This window comes from Colius striatus, chromosome 1 (assembly GCF_028858725.1).
Source record: "Colius striatus isolate bColStr4 chromosome 1, bColStr4.1.hap1, whole genome shotgun sequence".
NCBI lineage: Eukaryota > Metazoa > Chordata > Aves > Coliiformes > Coliidae > Colius > Colius striatus.
Window position 1 is genome coordinate 92,317,506 of NC_084759.1, and position 17,701 is coordinate 92,335,206.

Sequence of the window (17,701 nt, forward strand, 5' to 3'; positions counted from 1 at the left end):
AGAACCCCATCCAGCTGGGTTTTGAGTATCTCCAAGGATGGAAACTTCACAACCTCTCTGGATTCCAGTGCTCAGTCAGCCTCACAGTACTTAAATGTTTCCTGATGTTCAGACAGATCCTCTCATGTCTCACTTTGTGCCCATTGCCTATTGTCTGCACCACTTTGCGCCCACCCTTTAGATATTTGTATCTAAAGATATTTGTATCCTCCAGAGCCTCCTCTTCTCCAGGCCAAAGAGTCTCTCTCAGCCTTTCCTCGTAGGAGATATGCTCCAGTTCCTTAATCATCTTAGTGGCCTTTAGTTGGACTCTCTCCAGTAGCTTTACATTTCTCTTGTACTAGTTAGTCACAACACTCCGGATGTGGCTTACCAATGCTGAGGGAAGCATCATCTCCCTTAACATAGAATCATAGAACCATTTTGGTTTAGAAAAGACCTTTAAGATCAACCAGTCTAACCGCTAACCAAACACTGCCAACCTCATCTGTCTTTTAAATATCTCCAGGGATGGTGACTCCGCCACCTCCCTGGGCAGCCTGTGCCAGTTTCTAATAACCCTCTCAGTAAAAAAGTTCTTTCTAATCTCCAATCTAAACCTCCCTTGTACACTACTAGTTATAGGCCTCCAACTAGACTTTGTGCCGCTGATCAACATACCCTAGACCTAGCTGTTCAGCTAGTTTTCAATTCACCTCACTGTCTGCTCATCCAGTCTATAATTCATCAACTTCTCCATGAGGATCTTACAGGAGACAGTGTCAAAAGCCTTACTGAAGTCAAGGTAGGCAATATTAATCGACTTCCACTTATCTACCAAGCCAGCCACTTCATTACAGAAGATTATCAGGTTGGTCAAGCACAACTTCCCCTTGGTGAATCCATGCTGACTACTCCTGATCACCTGCTTATTCTTTATGTGACTGGAAATGGTTTCCAGCATTTGCTACTCCATCACCTTCCCAGAGATGGATATGAGGATGTATCCTGTAGGTTCCAAGGTCCTCCTTGTCCTTCTTGAAAGAGGAGTGACATGGGCTTTCCTCCAGTCTTCAGACATGTCTCCCAGACACCATGATCAATCCTGTGTCGCTAGATTCCCTGCTCCATTCAGCAACGGAGACATATTTTCCTTGGCCTTCCTTTTGTCAGTTATAGAAACCTTTCTTGTTGTCTTTGACATCCATGGCCAGATTGAGCTTTAGCTGGGCTTTGACTTTCCTAACCGCATTTCTATATGCTGGATAGTATCTCTGTAATCTGTCCAAGTTACCTGTGCCTGCTTCTGTGTATTCCGTGTTGGAGTTTTGCCAGGAGCTTCTTGTTCATCCATGCAACACTCCTGGCTTTTGTTGCCTGAGTTTCTTCTCATTGAAATTGGAGGAGGTGATTCTTGAATATCAAACAGCTTTCTTAGACATGAGGCTACTTCTGGTTGTCTGTATGAGCGGCTGTTGATGTTTTCTGCATCATTGTCTTGACACCAGGCCAAAACTTTGAAGTATAGAGAGAAGGTGTTATTAAACAGTCTTCAATAAAAAATAGTTTAGGAGTCACGTTTTTCTTAAACTTTTTGAAAGTTATAGCCACAGGATACGGAAAGTGTTTTGAAAGCATATCTTAGACATCTTTACAACTCCATAGACAGATTTTTGGAAAATGATGAGATTATTTGCAGATTTTGCTTCAGCATCAACAATAATATTGTTTTTCCTTTTATAGTAAAATATTGTAAACCATCCAGCAAACTGAAATCACTGCTTAACAACAGCTTCTGCATTGCTTACAAAAAATGAAAGGGGGAGATGCAGACCTGCACGTGGATTTTTGTGACCTTTACAGAGCTGGCAGACCTAATCTGCTCAGGCCTTGAAGCTGACCCACTACAGATGGTGAGATTTCTCAGTAAGCCATCAGAGTAGTCATGTGTCCCAGGAGGCACATTAGAAGAGAAAACCGAAGCAGTAGAGAAACACAGCAGAATTTTGAACACGTGTGATAAATCACATCCTTTAGAAAAGTAGGTCTTCAATTCCTATCCTCTGTGTAGTGGTAATATTCTTCATGATATAAAAATGATGCGAATAGATTGTTACCATTGAAACTTTCTCAGTATCAGAACTCACAGAGTTTGATGTTATGATTCCTGTTCCTGTTCCCCTCCTTGCAGTTGTGACTAACTGGAAGTTAGCAAGATCAGGTCCTCAAGAATATGCATACTAGGCAATCATCGCAACAGTAATACTAGGTTTTTCTGGCTCAAAACTGGGGCATTTTTCATGTTATTATTCAGAAATTTAAAGAACCATTACCCAAAGTTTATCTGGGAGGTTGAAAAATGGGTCAGTCCTTCGTCCTCCAAAGTCATCCTCCTGTGTGGGACAGAAATTGGAAATAAATACACTGTCTTTGTACCTCCAACTGTGCCATCAAGGAGTTTGCAATGTAAAAAAGTGAAAGATAATTTCATTATAATGTTTCTCTTTTCTGTTTAAAAAATATTAACCACAAATTGAGTTATCATAACAACTATTCTTAACTGCAATAAACACTGCAGTAGCAGTTTATTAAAAACAGATTCCTGTTATTATAATTTTAAATCTCAGTAATAGCCTCAGCCAAGAAGCCTCCTGGGTTTTTTCCTCTCTTTACTCCTAAATTATTGTGCTTGAGAAAAGAATAGCTATTAACTTGGAAATATTTTGATATTTCTGTGCTTCCCAAGTGCTATTTATATCTTTTTTGTGGACCACTCGCATCCCCTTGCAATGGAGTTTATACTTGGAAGAAACAGTATCTGATCAGTGCTCGAACAGGGAATATCTAGAAAGTTTTCATCAAGTCTGTTGATATTTGCAGAAACCTGTCTTTCACAGAGGTACTGCAAAACACAGACCTCCAAATTATATTTTAGTCTGAGGCTAATCAGCACTAAAAAGAACATTGTCGAATATGTGACATTATCCTTAAGGGTTAGCTTGACTTGGACCAGACAGAATCTTGCCTAGTTGATGTTGTCACAAACCAATTACAAGCCATTTTGAAAATCCCACTTTCTTACTCTTTGAAAATCACAAATATATATAAACCTGAAGGACTAACAGCATCTCAGAAACACTTCCAGAGAAGAGACATCATTTACCTCAGATTGCTAAGCCTCATCCTTGCACTGTTGGTTGATGCATGAGGCAGGCTCTGTCTGCCAGCTCTCCTGCTTGGCCTTTCCATCCCAGAGCAGGAGATTTGACTGGCAGCCACTGCCTTCTTGCAGCAGCTGGAGGACAGAACAGGCCTGCTCTCTATCAGGCTCTCAGTAAGCAAGTATGGACACTTCTTTGGTCTGAGTTTTTCAGTTGGGCACCTAAGTCAAGCAGCTTGAGTCTTGCCCTAAGTCTGCTGCATATTCATTAGAAAAGAACAGTAGTCTATCTTCTCCACCTTTACTGAATGTTCAAGTTCTTCCAGTATTTAAGATGCCTTAATTAGCATTCTTGACCCAAGTTACAAGTTTCTTGCTGCTTCACCTAATCCTGCCAACTTAAACAACAAAGTCTTAGCTTGCAGCCAAGCTTTAAGCTACAGAATGCAAGTACTTTATTAAATAGTTATTTACAAACAACCCCTAAAATACAGTCTGGACGTCACCTGCAGTGCATAAACGTTGTTTTAGACAGCCAAGCCAAGAAACAAGTCTTCTTTTCCAGTAGTCAGTCACCGTAGCTGAAGATAAGCAGCTTAGCACAATAAGCAAAATATGAACCACTCAGTAATAGAAAGCACGGTATATTTCCAATGTCAGACCTGTAACACGAGTTAGAGAGGTGTGACCTGTTTTCAACTGATTTATGAGTTCAAGGGTGAAGGAGTTATTTCCCTCTTCTACTCAATGCAGGCAAGTGCAACATGGTGATGGAATCTATTTAGAGATGTATTTTCTGTTGAAAAGTTGCTGACAGCGCTCTATAAGCTGCAGCAGTAACTGAATGCGATATAAATTTGGCCAGCGGGAATTCAGTAATGGCTGCAACTCTTGACTTTGGGCTTCCAGCTCACCTTTTGCCTTCTTTTCCCATGCCCATTATGTTATTCTGCTTTCTCTGAAAATGGAATTGTACAATTCCATGGTCTCCAGATCCAAAGCTGAATTTCTTGAAGACAGGGGAGAATCTGTGTATCTTCTTTTCTTCAGAAATCCTGCAACAAAGTACCAAAAGGCTAACATATGGATTGTTTTCGTCTTTTAGTGGTACATTTGCACTGGCTGGTTTCAAAGACAATAGAATATATATTAAAAATATATACGTATGTATTAGCACACACCATATATAGTGTGTACATAGAACAAAGAAATCACTGTCCTGACTCCACAACTGAGACTAATGTCCAGTTTTGAGAAAACTACATATGGAGAAAAATCAAAATAGGCAGGTAGGAAAACAGCGAGACAGGCAGAGCAGTTGTAAGTGAGGGAAAAAAAACTTCTTGCCTATGTTTTTAGCTGGTGTCAAATACTCTTAATGTTTATGTTAACTTACTTGTATGTGTAATTACTTACACGTACGTGACATATTCTGAAATCAGCCCCCTAGATAAGCAACTCTAATGCTTCCATATTAAATTCTCCTGTGTCTAGAACACCTTTTTATTTTCTATCGCTCTGTTGGAAAGCTAGGAATGTGTCACAGGGAGATAGACTGTGCCATTTGCTTCGTATCATAGAAATGGCACGTTGGTGATGAGAGTAAATTGCCTTTATTCTTTCTCAGGTTTTATTTCTGTGGAGTATCAGGAGCTTTTTCTCCTGCTGCGAAAGCTGAATGTTCTGCAGGAATGAAAACCATTTAATTCCACATTTAATTTGACAAGACCATGTACTTGAAATCATTGGCTTGCATTATTTTTCTGATGGATTTACAGAGAGGAAGGTTCACACTGCACGCTTTTTAACCTTGCCAGTACAAGGAAAATGAACCTAAACGGGTTCAGATCAGAAGCTAAAATATTATGAGATCAGAGAAAAAAACCATATTCAAGTGAATTGCGAGTTTAAATAGGGCAGCTGTTTTGTTACAGTTACTGTGTGATTGTAACATGAAAGTTCCATTTTAGGTAGTGTGCAAGAGGTCCGGAATCTAAATTCAAGTCATTTATTATAAAAGTAATTGAAATTGTTTTTACAGCTGTCATCTATGAACCAGTGATACTGGTGTTTGGAAGATTTTCTTTTTAATAGAGGAAAGAAACAGCCTGTGCCAGCTCCTCAAGGATCCTACAAGGAGTATCTAGCAATACAATTCTCTTTTCTTGGTGTTAAGTTATTTGTAATTTTGATTTGAAAATTAGTATTGACTTTGGAAAAATACAATATCTGAAACCATGTTTGTTTCTAATAGTATTGACTTTTTTTTTCTTTTCTTCTATATCAGAAGTTGCATGTTCAGGGAAATCTCCTTTCAGGAATGCCCATTTCCTGTCTTTTAGTTACAAATTAATTAAAAGTGAGATTTTTTTTAAAAATGTAATTCCATTTATTTTTTCTGAAGCTGATTATTTTCTTTGGGGACTTTTGTTTTTTTTCATAAGCTACAACTGTTAAAATAGACTAGCCATGTCTTCTGTAGGTTTGGAGATATTGGATTCAACTGTACTTAGTGGAGAGTTTTATGCCTGAAGCAAGGATTACATTTATCAGAACATTTTCAGCTACTTTTGTGTTCTTATAGTCAAAACTGCAATTTTAAATATCTGAAACTACCGGCAGATGTTCCAAATCAAACCAATGGTACTGCGTCTGATTAAAACAATAAATTTTTTAGCACAGTTCTGTTGAGTCTCTACCTTAAACCACACTCCTAGAAAAACACAGATTTCTGCTGCTCATGCAATTTTAATTTTGAAAATGTCACAGCATTTCATCTTAATAGTGCTGAGATACAGTGTGTGTAATTTTTGTGGGGGCTTCTAGTCAGCCCAAGGTAACAAGAAGCAGTTGTTTCCATGCGGAGGAGGACTGATCCAGTCTTGCTTTAAGGTCTTTGTGGTCACTTACAGCTGTTACTGCTTTAACCAACTTCACACACAGAAGGCTTTGCTATTTTCTCCTGTGCCAAGAGGATCGTAACATAATCTGAGATCTACAGGAGAAGTGAGAAACCAAGGCATCTGAAAATGTAAACCAAGTCTTACCTGCAAGAAAGGCCATGCTTGTGCTGTTTTTTGATAGAAACTGATAGCACTAGGGGAAGAAATTTTTGATCTAACAGTACATTCTTAATCTGACAGGCCTCAGTCTGATGTTTATGCTGCCTTTAAAGCATAGCTGTACGTACACATAGATGTACTTCAGTATTGTTCACCTGTCTATGACAACATCCTTACTTTAAATAAGAGAACTGAACTTTGGGTCCCAGTGGATTAACAATGAAACTTGGCAGCATCACTCAGGTGATTCAAATTGATGGACACATGGAGACCGAGTTAAAGTAATTCATCCATGAATTTATCTTCAGCAGAGCAGCAGGGCAGTGCTGATATTGGTTTCTCATTGTAGCCCGACCACCCTATAACTATGAATAGAGTGTTATGCTTAGACATCTTCTTGGCATGGTCAGGTTTAGCAATGAATTCGTCAGTATAGTGAGGTCAGCAGAGTGACTCCCTCTGATTTTAGTGAAGCGCAAATACAGTTCAGACTCCTCACCTCTCCAACCTCTGTGCTGAATCTAGGGTCTCAAGATATCCCAGGAATAAACCCATGAAGGTTGCCCGTTTCCATGGAGTCATGATCAATTTCACTCTCAAGTAATGTATAATTGAACAGTTTCCGTTCACTGCATCCAGGATCAGCAAACAAGTCTTAAAACTCCAGCTTTGCTAACTAGAGGCACCTGAGTGAGGGCTTCAGCATGGCTTCCCTTGCTCAGCCAGTGGGCAGGAGAGTGCTGTCTCAGAGCATCCTTAATAATGTATGAAGCAGCTTGCGTGACAAGATAAAGACAGAAAGGGAGAGCTCCCGTACTTTACTTTCCTATCATCATTTCATTATTTATTGACTTGTTCTTTCTGACTTTAGTTATGGAGTGCACATTGATTTACATAGTGAGATCCTTTTCACAAGTTTTTATAACCTGGATATTGTGGTAAATTGAAACCAGTAGGCCTCAGTTCCTCAGATGCACCAGTCCTGTGAGGCTGAGCATCCACAGGATATCCTCATAGGGTTTAAATTTATCTGGTCCATGGAGTTAATCAGTTTTTCCTTCCTTATGCTGCCAACTCAGTGACAGAGAGGCCCTTAAAAATACATCATTTCTTATTAAAATTACTTCTGTAAGGTACAGAGCATCTGATAAGTCTTTTAAAAGTGCAACATTGTCTGAAAGACCAAAGTTCTGCTCAGAGAAATAGCAAAAATGTGCTTCAATCCATGTTTCAGGAGTAGGCAACAATCAAGACTCCTGGCATTCAGTTAGACAGATGCACAGTGTGTTACACTGATGTAGCACAGATGTATGTTGTCAGTTAATCTGCAGTAGTCATGCTTTTTCTTTAAGACACATTGATTAAGGACTTCTTGGAATTAGAAGGCTTAAATCTAAATAACAAAATGAATAATCTTTAAAGGAAATTACCTACATTAGTTGGAATCCTCATTTTCAGTCACTTAAACCTGATCTCCAGTAACTATAAATCAATTTAGAGTCTTGCAGAAATCGATATAGCTGCTCTGATTTATACCAGTAGCAAATTTGGCTCCTGAACTACAGTTTTACTGATACCTTGGCATTTCTTAAGAGATAATTCCAACAATTGTAGTCAACGGCATTGTTGGGTTTTTATTTTATTGTGCAAAGCATACCGTAGCTGGTATTTTTAATGCTTTTATGAAAGTGCCAGTTTTTTTCAGAGTGCAACATGCAACATTTAAATGGGTCTTTACAGATCTTCACATTATCTGTGAGGGTGCAATTTACATGGAGAAAGAAAAACAAAAGTCAACAGTTATCAAGTAAAGCCCTACAGGGGTAACAGGGAATTCTGATTTCTCTGTCATAGTCTGGCATAGTTTTGTAAAGTGTTTTGGCTGCATCCTATCTATGTGGTCACAAACATGAACAGTGTAAAGATATGATTTTTATATCATCTGCCAGAACACTGTGGGAAGGCCAAAAGATGTTAACAGTATGAATCACAAAGACACAAAGGGCAGATTAGGAGCTGAAATGCACCCAGATCCTGTGTTGGCCTTGTTCAGTGTCATGAGTTCACCTCATTTAAAAATATCTCCCAAAATGCTGAGCACTTTGCTCATTTTTCATGGGCAGTCTAGTACAGGTTGAAGCTACTCTTTATCAATGATCTGGATGAGGGGATAGAGGGCACCCTTAGTGAGTTTGCAGATGACACCAAGCTGGGTGGAAGTGTCAATCTGCTTGAGGGTAGGGAAGCTTTACAGAGAGATCTAGATAGGCTGGATGGCTGGGCCAAAGCCAATGCCATGAGTTACAATAAGGCCAAGTGCCAGGTCCTGCACTTGGGCCACAACAACCCCCAGCAGCGCTACAGGCTTGGGTAGGAGTGGCTGGAAAGCTGCCAGGCAGAGAGAGACCTGGGAGTGTTGGTTGACAGCGATTGAACATAAGCCAGCAGTGTGCCCAGGTGGCTGAGAAGGCCAGTGGCATCCTGGCCTGTATGAGGAACAGTCTTGTCAGCAGGAGCATGGAGATGATCATTCCCCTGTACTCGGCTTTGGTGAGGCCGCACCTCAAATACTGTGTCCAGTTTTGGGCCCCTCTCTACAAGGAGGACTTTGAAGTGCTGGGGAGGATACAGAGACAGGATACCAAGCTAGTAAAGGATTTGGAGCATGTCTCTTATCAGGAATGGCTGAAGAAAAGAAGTCTCAGGGGAGACTTTATTGCTCTCTACAACTACTTGAAAGGAAGTTGTAATGAACTGGGAGTCGGCCTGTTCTCCCTAGTGACAAGCAATAGAACAAGAGGAAACGACCTCAAGTTGTGCCAGGGGAGGTTCAGGCTGGGTATGAGGAATTTCTGTACTTAAAGGGTTGTCAGGAACAGCCCAGGGACGTCCCTGGAGGTGTTAAGAGACAGGTGGATGTTGCACTTAGGGAAATGGCCTAGCGGTTGGTATGGCTGGGACAAAGGCTGGATTCAATGATCTTAAAGGTCTCTTCCAGCCAAATCGATTCTATAATTCTATGATTCTTCTCTGAAGAGGGAAGAGTGTATGCGTGCTCCCACAGCAGCTTCTTTGCTAATGAGAAAGTTGTGCTCTGCCTCCTCCATCCTTCTGCTCCCCTGCTGCTGCTTGGCTGCTCACTAAGACTGTAATTTGAGGGAGTGCTTGGACCTTCTGCTTTTTATTCTGGGTCACCTCTAGAGAATTATTTAATCCAAGTTTTGTAAGGAAAATTGAGTTCATAAGTAGTCTATGAGCTCCTGAACTTGCTAATGATATGCTCCTATTGAGTGCGCTGAGGTTTTCATTCATTCAAGAGGTCAGTAATTTGCATGGGAAAATTTCACTTCCATTTCCCTTATTGATGAATACTGTCTTTTGAGAGTGGAGCCTTGTTATTCATAGCATCCTTCAGAATTTTTTGTTGTTCAGTTGTGGAAGTTTACTGCAATATTTACCAAAAAAACACACCCAAATTATTAAACAAATAGCATTGGGAAGCCAGTTGCACATTGAACAGATTCTGAGGTTAAAAAAACCAAAAAAAACCCACAAAACAAACTCGGGCATAAGTTAAAGCCTGCCTATTGATTTGGTTCTCTTTGTTTCATTATCCTTCCAAGTTTGCAATGAGTATCCACCCAATCCTCCAAGGGAAGCACCAGAAAGCTCAGCTGGGTGCTAGGAGCAGCAGCTCACCTCCACCCTTTGGGGCATCTGAAAAGAATCCCCTTGCTTCCCTTTGCAGTTGGTCACTTTTCCTGGCTAACAAGGCAGGAGATTCTGAGCTCTTCAATGAGTCACCACCAGGCTGAGACCTGTTTTAGCCAAGCAAGAAGGTGCCAGACTGGTTTTCTTTACCCCTTTCCCCAATTGACTGAGAGGGATACAGAAACAACATAACCAAACAGTTGGCTTTTTTGCTTATTAAGTGACCTTTTTATCTGATTTTTATTGCAGTATGCTGTGAGCCTTTCAGGTCTGACTCGTAGCCTCTCAAGTGTGGGGATGATTGCCCTGCAGTGCAGATTGTTCTACAGGTTCAGAGCAGGATACACGGACAGAAGGTGGACAGTGAGGGAGCACCAGTGGGTTTCAAGCGCTGACAGCAGCAATTGTAAAAATGTTATTGCTGCTGTCAGCCCAGCTTCAGATCAAGCTGCTGCCTTGTAAGAAAGCTTTGCTTGCTAGCTTTTAATGGTGCGTCAGTTTTTGAAGTGACAAAGGCCTCTGAACATCACATGTGCTGTTTTTTTTCATCAAAGCTCTCACTTTGGCCTTGCAAACCCTCCACCCTTTCCTCATTTCTAATCTAAGCTGTTCCCATAGGCAGTCTTTTCCTGAAAAACAGCTTGTCAGTATCAGCAAAGGCTTCACTGGTTTACTTATGGTGTGAGTGAGCTGGAAAACCACACTAAACTTTTTAATCAGCATAACCTGAACTTAAAACTGTCACCAACTCTGTCTCCCTTGCTTTCTTTACAAGGAAAAGACAATATCCCATTGGTGCTTCCCCTCCTAAACTCAGGATGAGCCAAGAAATGCCCAATGCAGCGGTATTTCATCTTTACCTGTGCTTGTACATCCCATAGCACTGCACAATGTCATGAAGAATTGTATACCTGGGTAATTATATAAAAGTAATTATATCAGCATGCCTTACCTGTGCTAACAGAGCTGTATGGATTCAACTCTGGCATGATCCCTGATCCTGTGGAATCTTGCCAGAGATATCTTTAAGAGCTTTTTTTAGCCACTCACTTATTGAAGTAAGCTGTGTGAATGTCCAGTTCACCTAGTCATATTCTTACCTTTATTAAATAAAATATCCTGTCATATACACCAATCCTACTTTATAAACTTCTCTAAAATAATCTTTCAAATAGCATGGAATTTCCTGCACATGGCAACCAAAACTTGAAAATCATCATGCAGTCATCATCACTGAGGGTATCTGTGTGGGAGTGTTGTGAGGATAAATTGCTTTTACTTTAATGAAAGTTAGCATTCATGAGAAAATGCATATAGCTATCATGTGACAACTTGATAAGAGCATCTTTTTTGCAGTCTGTGGTGATCTTTGTATTGCACAAATCCTTAGATTTTTCTAGAGCAGATGAAAGCAAAAATATGTGCAAGCTCTCTGGCATTTGAAAGAAGTATGAGTTAAATCTTTGGGAAGAAAATAGTTCATCTCCACTTGGTTTAGTTCTGCAAACAAGATGTCTATCTTGAATACAATCCCAGTAAAGTTAAGCAGTGATATTTTTCCTTCTATGCAGACTGTTAAATTCAACCCAGCCCTTCCCATACCTGAAGCTGACCTCCAGAAGCATGAAAATACTTATATTGTTTTTGCAAAATGTTTTATATCAGCGTAGTGGTGCTGAAATAAGGGTAAATAAATTTTGCCCAGTGCTGCATTAACTCGGAAAGTACTCCATTTTTGGTAGAATGTGTTGCTTGTGATAAATATAATAATAAGTGACTTGTAGTATTTGTTTGCAAATGCTTATTGAAACTAACATTTTCTTAAATATACTATACTAAATAATTCATTAGAGAGTTGGCTACTCAGATGAAAAAGATTGAGGTAGCTCTGGCTTAAATTGCCACATTCAGCTTTATCTGGATGTTTATTATTTGTGTACAAACTCCATTTCTAAATACAGCAAATTTCCCTTTTCAAAAAATGCATCAGAAAACTATAGTTTTCAAATGTCTTTTGTACTAATTAAGCCAGAATGCATGAATTATTAAACATGCTCATTTGCAATGTTCTTGCACTTTCAAGGTTTGCTTTCATTACTAAGGCGACACACACACAGCTGAAAAGAGGTAATTAGAGCATCAAAGGCAATGAACCATCCTGAAACTTCATCATACTTTGCCTGGAAAAAAAAAATCATCATTTAACTGAATAACAAGAAACTAAAAAAAGTGTCTACACTGTTGTTTCCAGCAGGATGAAGACCAAAATCTTCCCAAGAAGCTCCATAGATATGGCAAGAGGCTTTTAATCTTCTCAAAAACACCTTCAGAACTGATGTAGGAATGGCAAAAGTGAACCCCCATGGTTATATTTCAAAGACTGTGTTTTTAAGTTACAAACATGTTAGTGGTTACAAATCAAAGACTTTTTTTCATCCTGTGAGGCCATTTCAATCCTAGCAAAGTTCCATTCTCAGAATTTTTCTTTTTTCAATGCTTTTAATAATCTGCTTTGTTTTATAAGCAGTTGCAGGGAAAGACCCTTCTTACAGACAAGAAGGGGCACCATCACTTTTTATGTATCAAATAATGAATGTTCTGTTTAAGCCATGTCAGAGATTGTGTGTTGCATATCCAACTTTGGGGAACAAGTTCCATTCTCCGGTTTCTCATTACTGCCATCCTGTTGGAACTTCACCCCTAGACATTTCGAAAATTACAGTAAAATGACTGCGTATTGTTTACACAGATTATTGACAGTGCTTTCTGATCTAGATTTCGGAGGGAGGGAAAAAAAAAGTCCTTTCTACATAGCCTGAAGCTCTTAAACACACATGAGAAATGTCTAGACAGCAGCTTGAAAACCAACTTTCATCTCTGTAAGGTTCAACAACACATCTTTTTTATACTCCATGCATATATGTTGCTTTCAAGAAGTAGCGGTGCATTTGAGATACAGAAACAGCTTTCCGAGGCAGCCACAGTGGACTGGCAACGAGCCGTGCTCCAGCTTCTGCTCCACACTGGCTCCTTCCTGGAAAGTCAACCGTAAAACAGAAACTGCAGTAGTAAGAGGGAATGCATGTGAAATGACCTGGCTGGTCTTAATAAAATAGTGGGCGTTGTGCTGCCTGGCAGCAGCTTGTCTTCAGGAAAAGAATTGCTGTTGCAGTAAATAGAGACAAGGTGGAAAATTTATCATCTTCTGCTGGAGTTAAGACCCCTGTTTTGCACAGAGGACAACTGTGGGAGCACAAGAGAAACCCTGCTTTCTGCCCCTGGCAGTGTCTAAACATCCCTGAACAAGAGGGAAGATATTATTTTGGTGTTATAGTCAGTAACAAAGTTCTCATGCCTACTATTGCCATCTCAGAGGTGTGTTTTGCTTCCCACTTTCACTGAGGCCCTGACAGCAATAACCCACGCCAGCCAAATGAAAGCCCTCACCAACTCTATTAGTCCTCACCACCTTCATTAGGCTGAGACAGGTACATGGCAGCAGTGTCACTCACCCCTACATTCTTGTCTCTCTCCTTCACTTGGTACTGATAAGGCTCCTGATTTAGCATCCAGCAATGCTGCAAAAGATAGAGACACAGGGACCAAGTGATACGAGCGTCTCCCACCCAGGCGTTCTCCTTCCTGCAGCCCATGGACAATGGCCATTGGAGCAAACTGCCCCCACAACTAACTGCATTTTGCAAATATTTGGTCTAAAATGGAACCCAGAAGCAAAATAACAGGAGTGCAGGATGAGAAGCCCATGGATTGGGGTCTGGGTGCCAAGTTGAATGCCTGTAGTTAAGCGTAGTGAGTTGGCACCTGCCAGTTTATGTGTCCGACCCTTATGTACATTGCTGCCTCAGCTGAAAGAGTTCTCACACACCGGATGCGTTTGGCATGAAAAGTACTGTAGGAAAGTAAGGTAAATGAGTGAAACCAATTAATGCTACCACAGCTCGTTTTTCAAGTGGCAATCAGTATGATTATAATCACAAACCTCCCCCTCTCTCTCCAGCCTTACATAAACGTTGTCGTGGTGCATGTCAGCCTAATCTTGAGATACGCACATCTTACTCTATGGGGGTAGAATACCGTGTTCTGTGTGTCTCTGTTGAAGATGTAGCTGGAATAGAACATATGGTGTCAGACAGTGCCTGGGGGATTTCCATAGGAACAAACAGTGATTTTGTCCAAACGTAACTTCTCAGCAACTCTCTGTGACCTAAAATTATGGATAGAGCAGATGGATGCTGCTAGTCTTTTAGGCAAGATTTGATGTGCCTAGTCTTATATGAGAAAGCAAAGGACCTCTTTTATTTTATCATGGGATAGCTTTTATCTTGGTTACGAAAAACAGAATTGCTATACCTTGTTTTATTACAAAGAAGTGCCATCCTGGTCTGTTGTTTGTGCCCCTGGCAGAGGTCAGTCTAAATCTCTACTGCTGTAAATTCATCATGCAGACACAGGTGCAGCAGTGCCAAGAGTCTTCTACTTTAAACATTTCGGATCCATCCCATCTGTAGATGAGACAATGGTTTTGACAGTAGATGTAAAAAAGAAGCTATGTACCTACAGAGGTCTGTAAAGAAGGGGAAACATTGTTCTTGAATGCACCTGTAACTGTGCTTTTCTTCATATATATGTGAGGTTACAGCAGCAAGTATTTTTAGAAGGGAATGTCATTATGTGCCTGATTGCCTCTCATTTCCTTGAAGTGATGTTTATGAATGCCTAACAGGCAGAGCTAGAATAAATAAGCCCATCTGATTTCTCTAGCAGGTCTAATACAGGGACAAATACGTGGAGGGTAACACTCATCCCTGCTGAATTCCAGACAGTGGGTCTAAGGCACCTGTTTGAACTCAGTAGAACAAAAGCAGATCTGCTAGACTGGGCAGGTTGCCATCACTAGGTTCACGTAGAAATGCCCAGGACTCAGGAGAAATAATGATAAGAGGTTTCCTTGACAAAACAGAACAGAAAGGGAAGATTGATGTAAGAGATAGGGTGCCAGCTCCAATGCATTTTGTCACCACAAAGCAACAGCCATAGTGGTAGAAAGTCATTAGTGGTTTTAACACAGTGGTGATGCATGGCAGGTAAAGGTTATTATGTTGAGAAAAGAATGCTTATCTCCTTAAAACTCTAGTCTTAGCACTCGTGCAACCATTTAAACAGTTTGGTCATTCTAATCTAGATTGGGGGTCATTAGTTGTAGTTGTAAAGATTTTCATTTAAAATAATGAAAATGAGAAAATGAAGTCTGCCAAGCCTCCACATTTTCTAAGTTTTGACAAATGAAAGCCAAGACCTTTTCTTTTAGGATTTTGAGTAAAACTTCCTGATCCTTTCATTATATCTTCTTTATGTCATGAATGAACGTAAAATGCATCATGCTTCTCATTGTAGTCAGTTTTGAAAACAAACATTAATAGTGAATTCTTATGCATCTGCCCAAAAGGAGATTGTTGACCCTTGGTTGTGTAAGATCATAGTATAGAAAGTGGCTGACAATATGTCAGTTTTAAATGCTGCAAGTGGATTGATTACAGATACTCTGCTTTGGTAGCCAAGCTCGTCAGCTTGACTCCCCCTAGCAAGCGAGTGTAACACAGCTCGTGACCAAAAGTAAGGACTTGTTTTTCGTTTTTCCCTCCCCAGGTGATCTCATGCATTTGCCACCCTACCTTAGGATGGACTTTTTATTGAACCGTGGCGTGCAGGGCACGAGCAGAGACCTGGGTTTGGGACAAGCCTGCTTGGAGCCGCAGAAAAGCCGAACCTTGAAGCGCCCCACCGTCCTGGAGCCGATACCCATGGAGACGTCCTCCACGAGAGAAGTACAGTCATGGCAACCTGGTGCTGTGGCAACATTACCTCAGCGAGAAGGAGCTGAGCTAGGACAGGCGGCAAAAATGAGCAGCTCCCAAGAATCTCTGCTGGACTCCCGGGGCCACTTGAAAGGAAACAATCCCTACGCAAAGTCTTACACCCTGGTATAACAAAAAGAGCATGGCTGGACAGTGGCTGTAAATATTTACACTGAAGAAAAAATTCCAATGAAAGCTACCTTTTTTTTATTGAATTCCAATATTTATAATTAAAGAAGATTGCCAAAATATTTGACAAAAAAAAAATAATAATATGAACGACAGACAGTGCAAAGACTCTCTTGCTTTTTTTCTGTCTGAGTGTGAGCTTCATCTGACTGGACATCTGAATTTTTGGGTAAAAGAGTCCAGTTTTCTGATCTTCACAAGCGTTTGTGTTTTTACTGATTTTCTACAAAGTGCATGGAGACTTAACTAAAACATTTTAATGGGAAGTTCCATCAGACAAGATTTAAAAGGGGGAAAAAAAAGTCACAAAAAAAAAAAATCACCCTATTTGTGAATTCAACAGGAACGTTGATTTGGAAAAACAAAAAAGTCTTTTGTCATGTTTGCACTTTTTTTTTTTTTTAAATTAGAAAATGGGTCCTTGATTGTTCTTTTTTTTTGTTGTTAATTAGGATGAGTGATGTCAGTGGAGTGAGGGGACTGATTTGGGTTTTTTTAAATATTAATTTAATGAGACACTCTTTGCATTTTGTCTATGCGAAATAAAAGGGTCTTCTGCCTTTATTTGTGACGTTTGCTTCCGTTGCCTTCTGCTGCGATTGGTTTTCCCTACTCTGAACAATGTCTTCCTGCACCTTGGGCAGAAAAGTGGGTGTCAGACCTTCGGGGGAAAAAAAAAAAAAGAGGGAGGGTCATTTACCCACAACATTTTTGCTACCATGGGGCAGAGAGCCAGAGTGGCACAGCCCTGAGTGCTCTGAATCAAACTCACCCGGGGCTCTCTGCGTTCGTGTCATCTAGCCCGAGGAAACTGTCAAGAGGCTTCAGTATTTTTTAGATCAGAAGAAATACGTTGACATTACTTTACTTGCTCCATAGGAATGGATCTTTAGTGCATTTGGGAGCAGCACACATAGAAATGAGTTGCTTACATAAGGTAGGGGGGAAAAAACTCAGCTTTTCCAGTAGCAGGAGAAAGGGGAGGAAAAAGTTATTCCAGGTCTAAGATCAATGCATCTTTCTTTAAAAGAAAAATATCTTTTTACAGGGGAACTGTCAGCCTATATTACTTTGTTGCACCTTTTGACTACATGAGAAGTAATGCTGCTTGTTTTATACAGTGCATAAATGATTGAATACTACAGTTGGATTTAACACAACAACATCTGAGTCTCCTTGCTCAGTCCCTCCTTTTGTGTGTTCTGGTCACCTTTGTGTGCAGAAAATGTGGTGCAGAGCACCCGGGATGAGTGCTAACATGAACATGCTATTCAGCACTGGCTGGAAATATTAACTGAGGTCTGAAAGCAATTAAACTTAGTACCTTTGAGCAGGCTGAGAACCTTCTGCAATTTCCCCAGCTGGTGACAGTGTGGGCACTGCTAATTCAAACATTTCTGCACCATGCTCAATTCAAGTTGTTTTAAAATAGAAAATGCAGTTACGTATAATTGTTTCATTACTATTATTAAAGTAATTGTGCTGCTATAAGGGCACTAAGTTAGCAGAGTACTTGACTATCTTGAAATTAATCAAGTTACACTTGCATCCTTAGCTCTGTCAAGCCCAAGTGCTAAAGTTCTGGAAACTCCTACAGGAGAAGAAGGCAAATGAAGACATCCTTGAGGTATGTACACCTTACAGGAGTGCTGAGATAAGGACCATTTCCTTTCTAGTTTGTCTATATGACCAATATGGTGATAAAGTACATTACATTAAAAAAA

General features: G+C 40.3%; 1 protein-coding gene across 2 annotated transcripts in view; it reads left to right on the forward strand.

The window, feature by feature from the left end:
- The window catches only part of DSCAM (DS cell adhesion molecule), a 390,325-nt gene extending 374,405 nt beyond the window's left edge, over positions 1-15,920 (forward strand). Inside the window, exon 31 of one of the 2 annotated variants that reach the window (XM_061988625.1) lies at positions 15,642-15,920. In XM_061988625.1, coding sequence (XP_061844609.1) covers positions 15,642-15,920 — 279 coding nt within the window. Of the gene's footprint in view, positions 1-15,579 lie in introns of both variants that reach the window. The other variant, XM_061988624.1, reaches the window with a different exon arrangement.
- Positions 15,921-17,701: the final 1,781 nt, after the last annotated feature.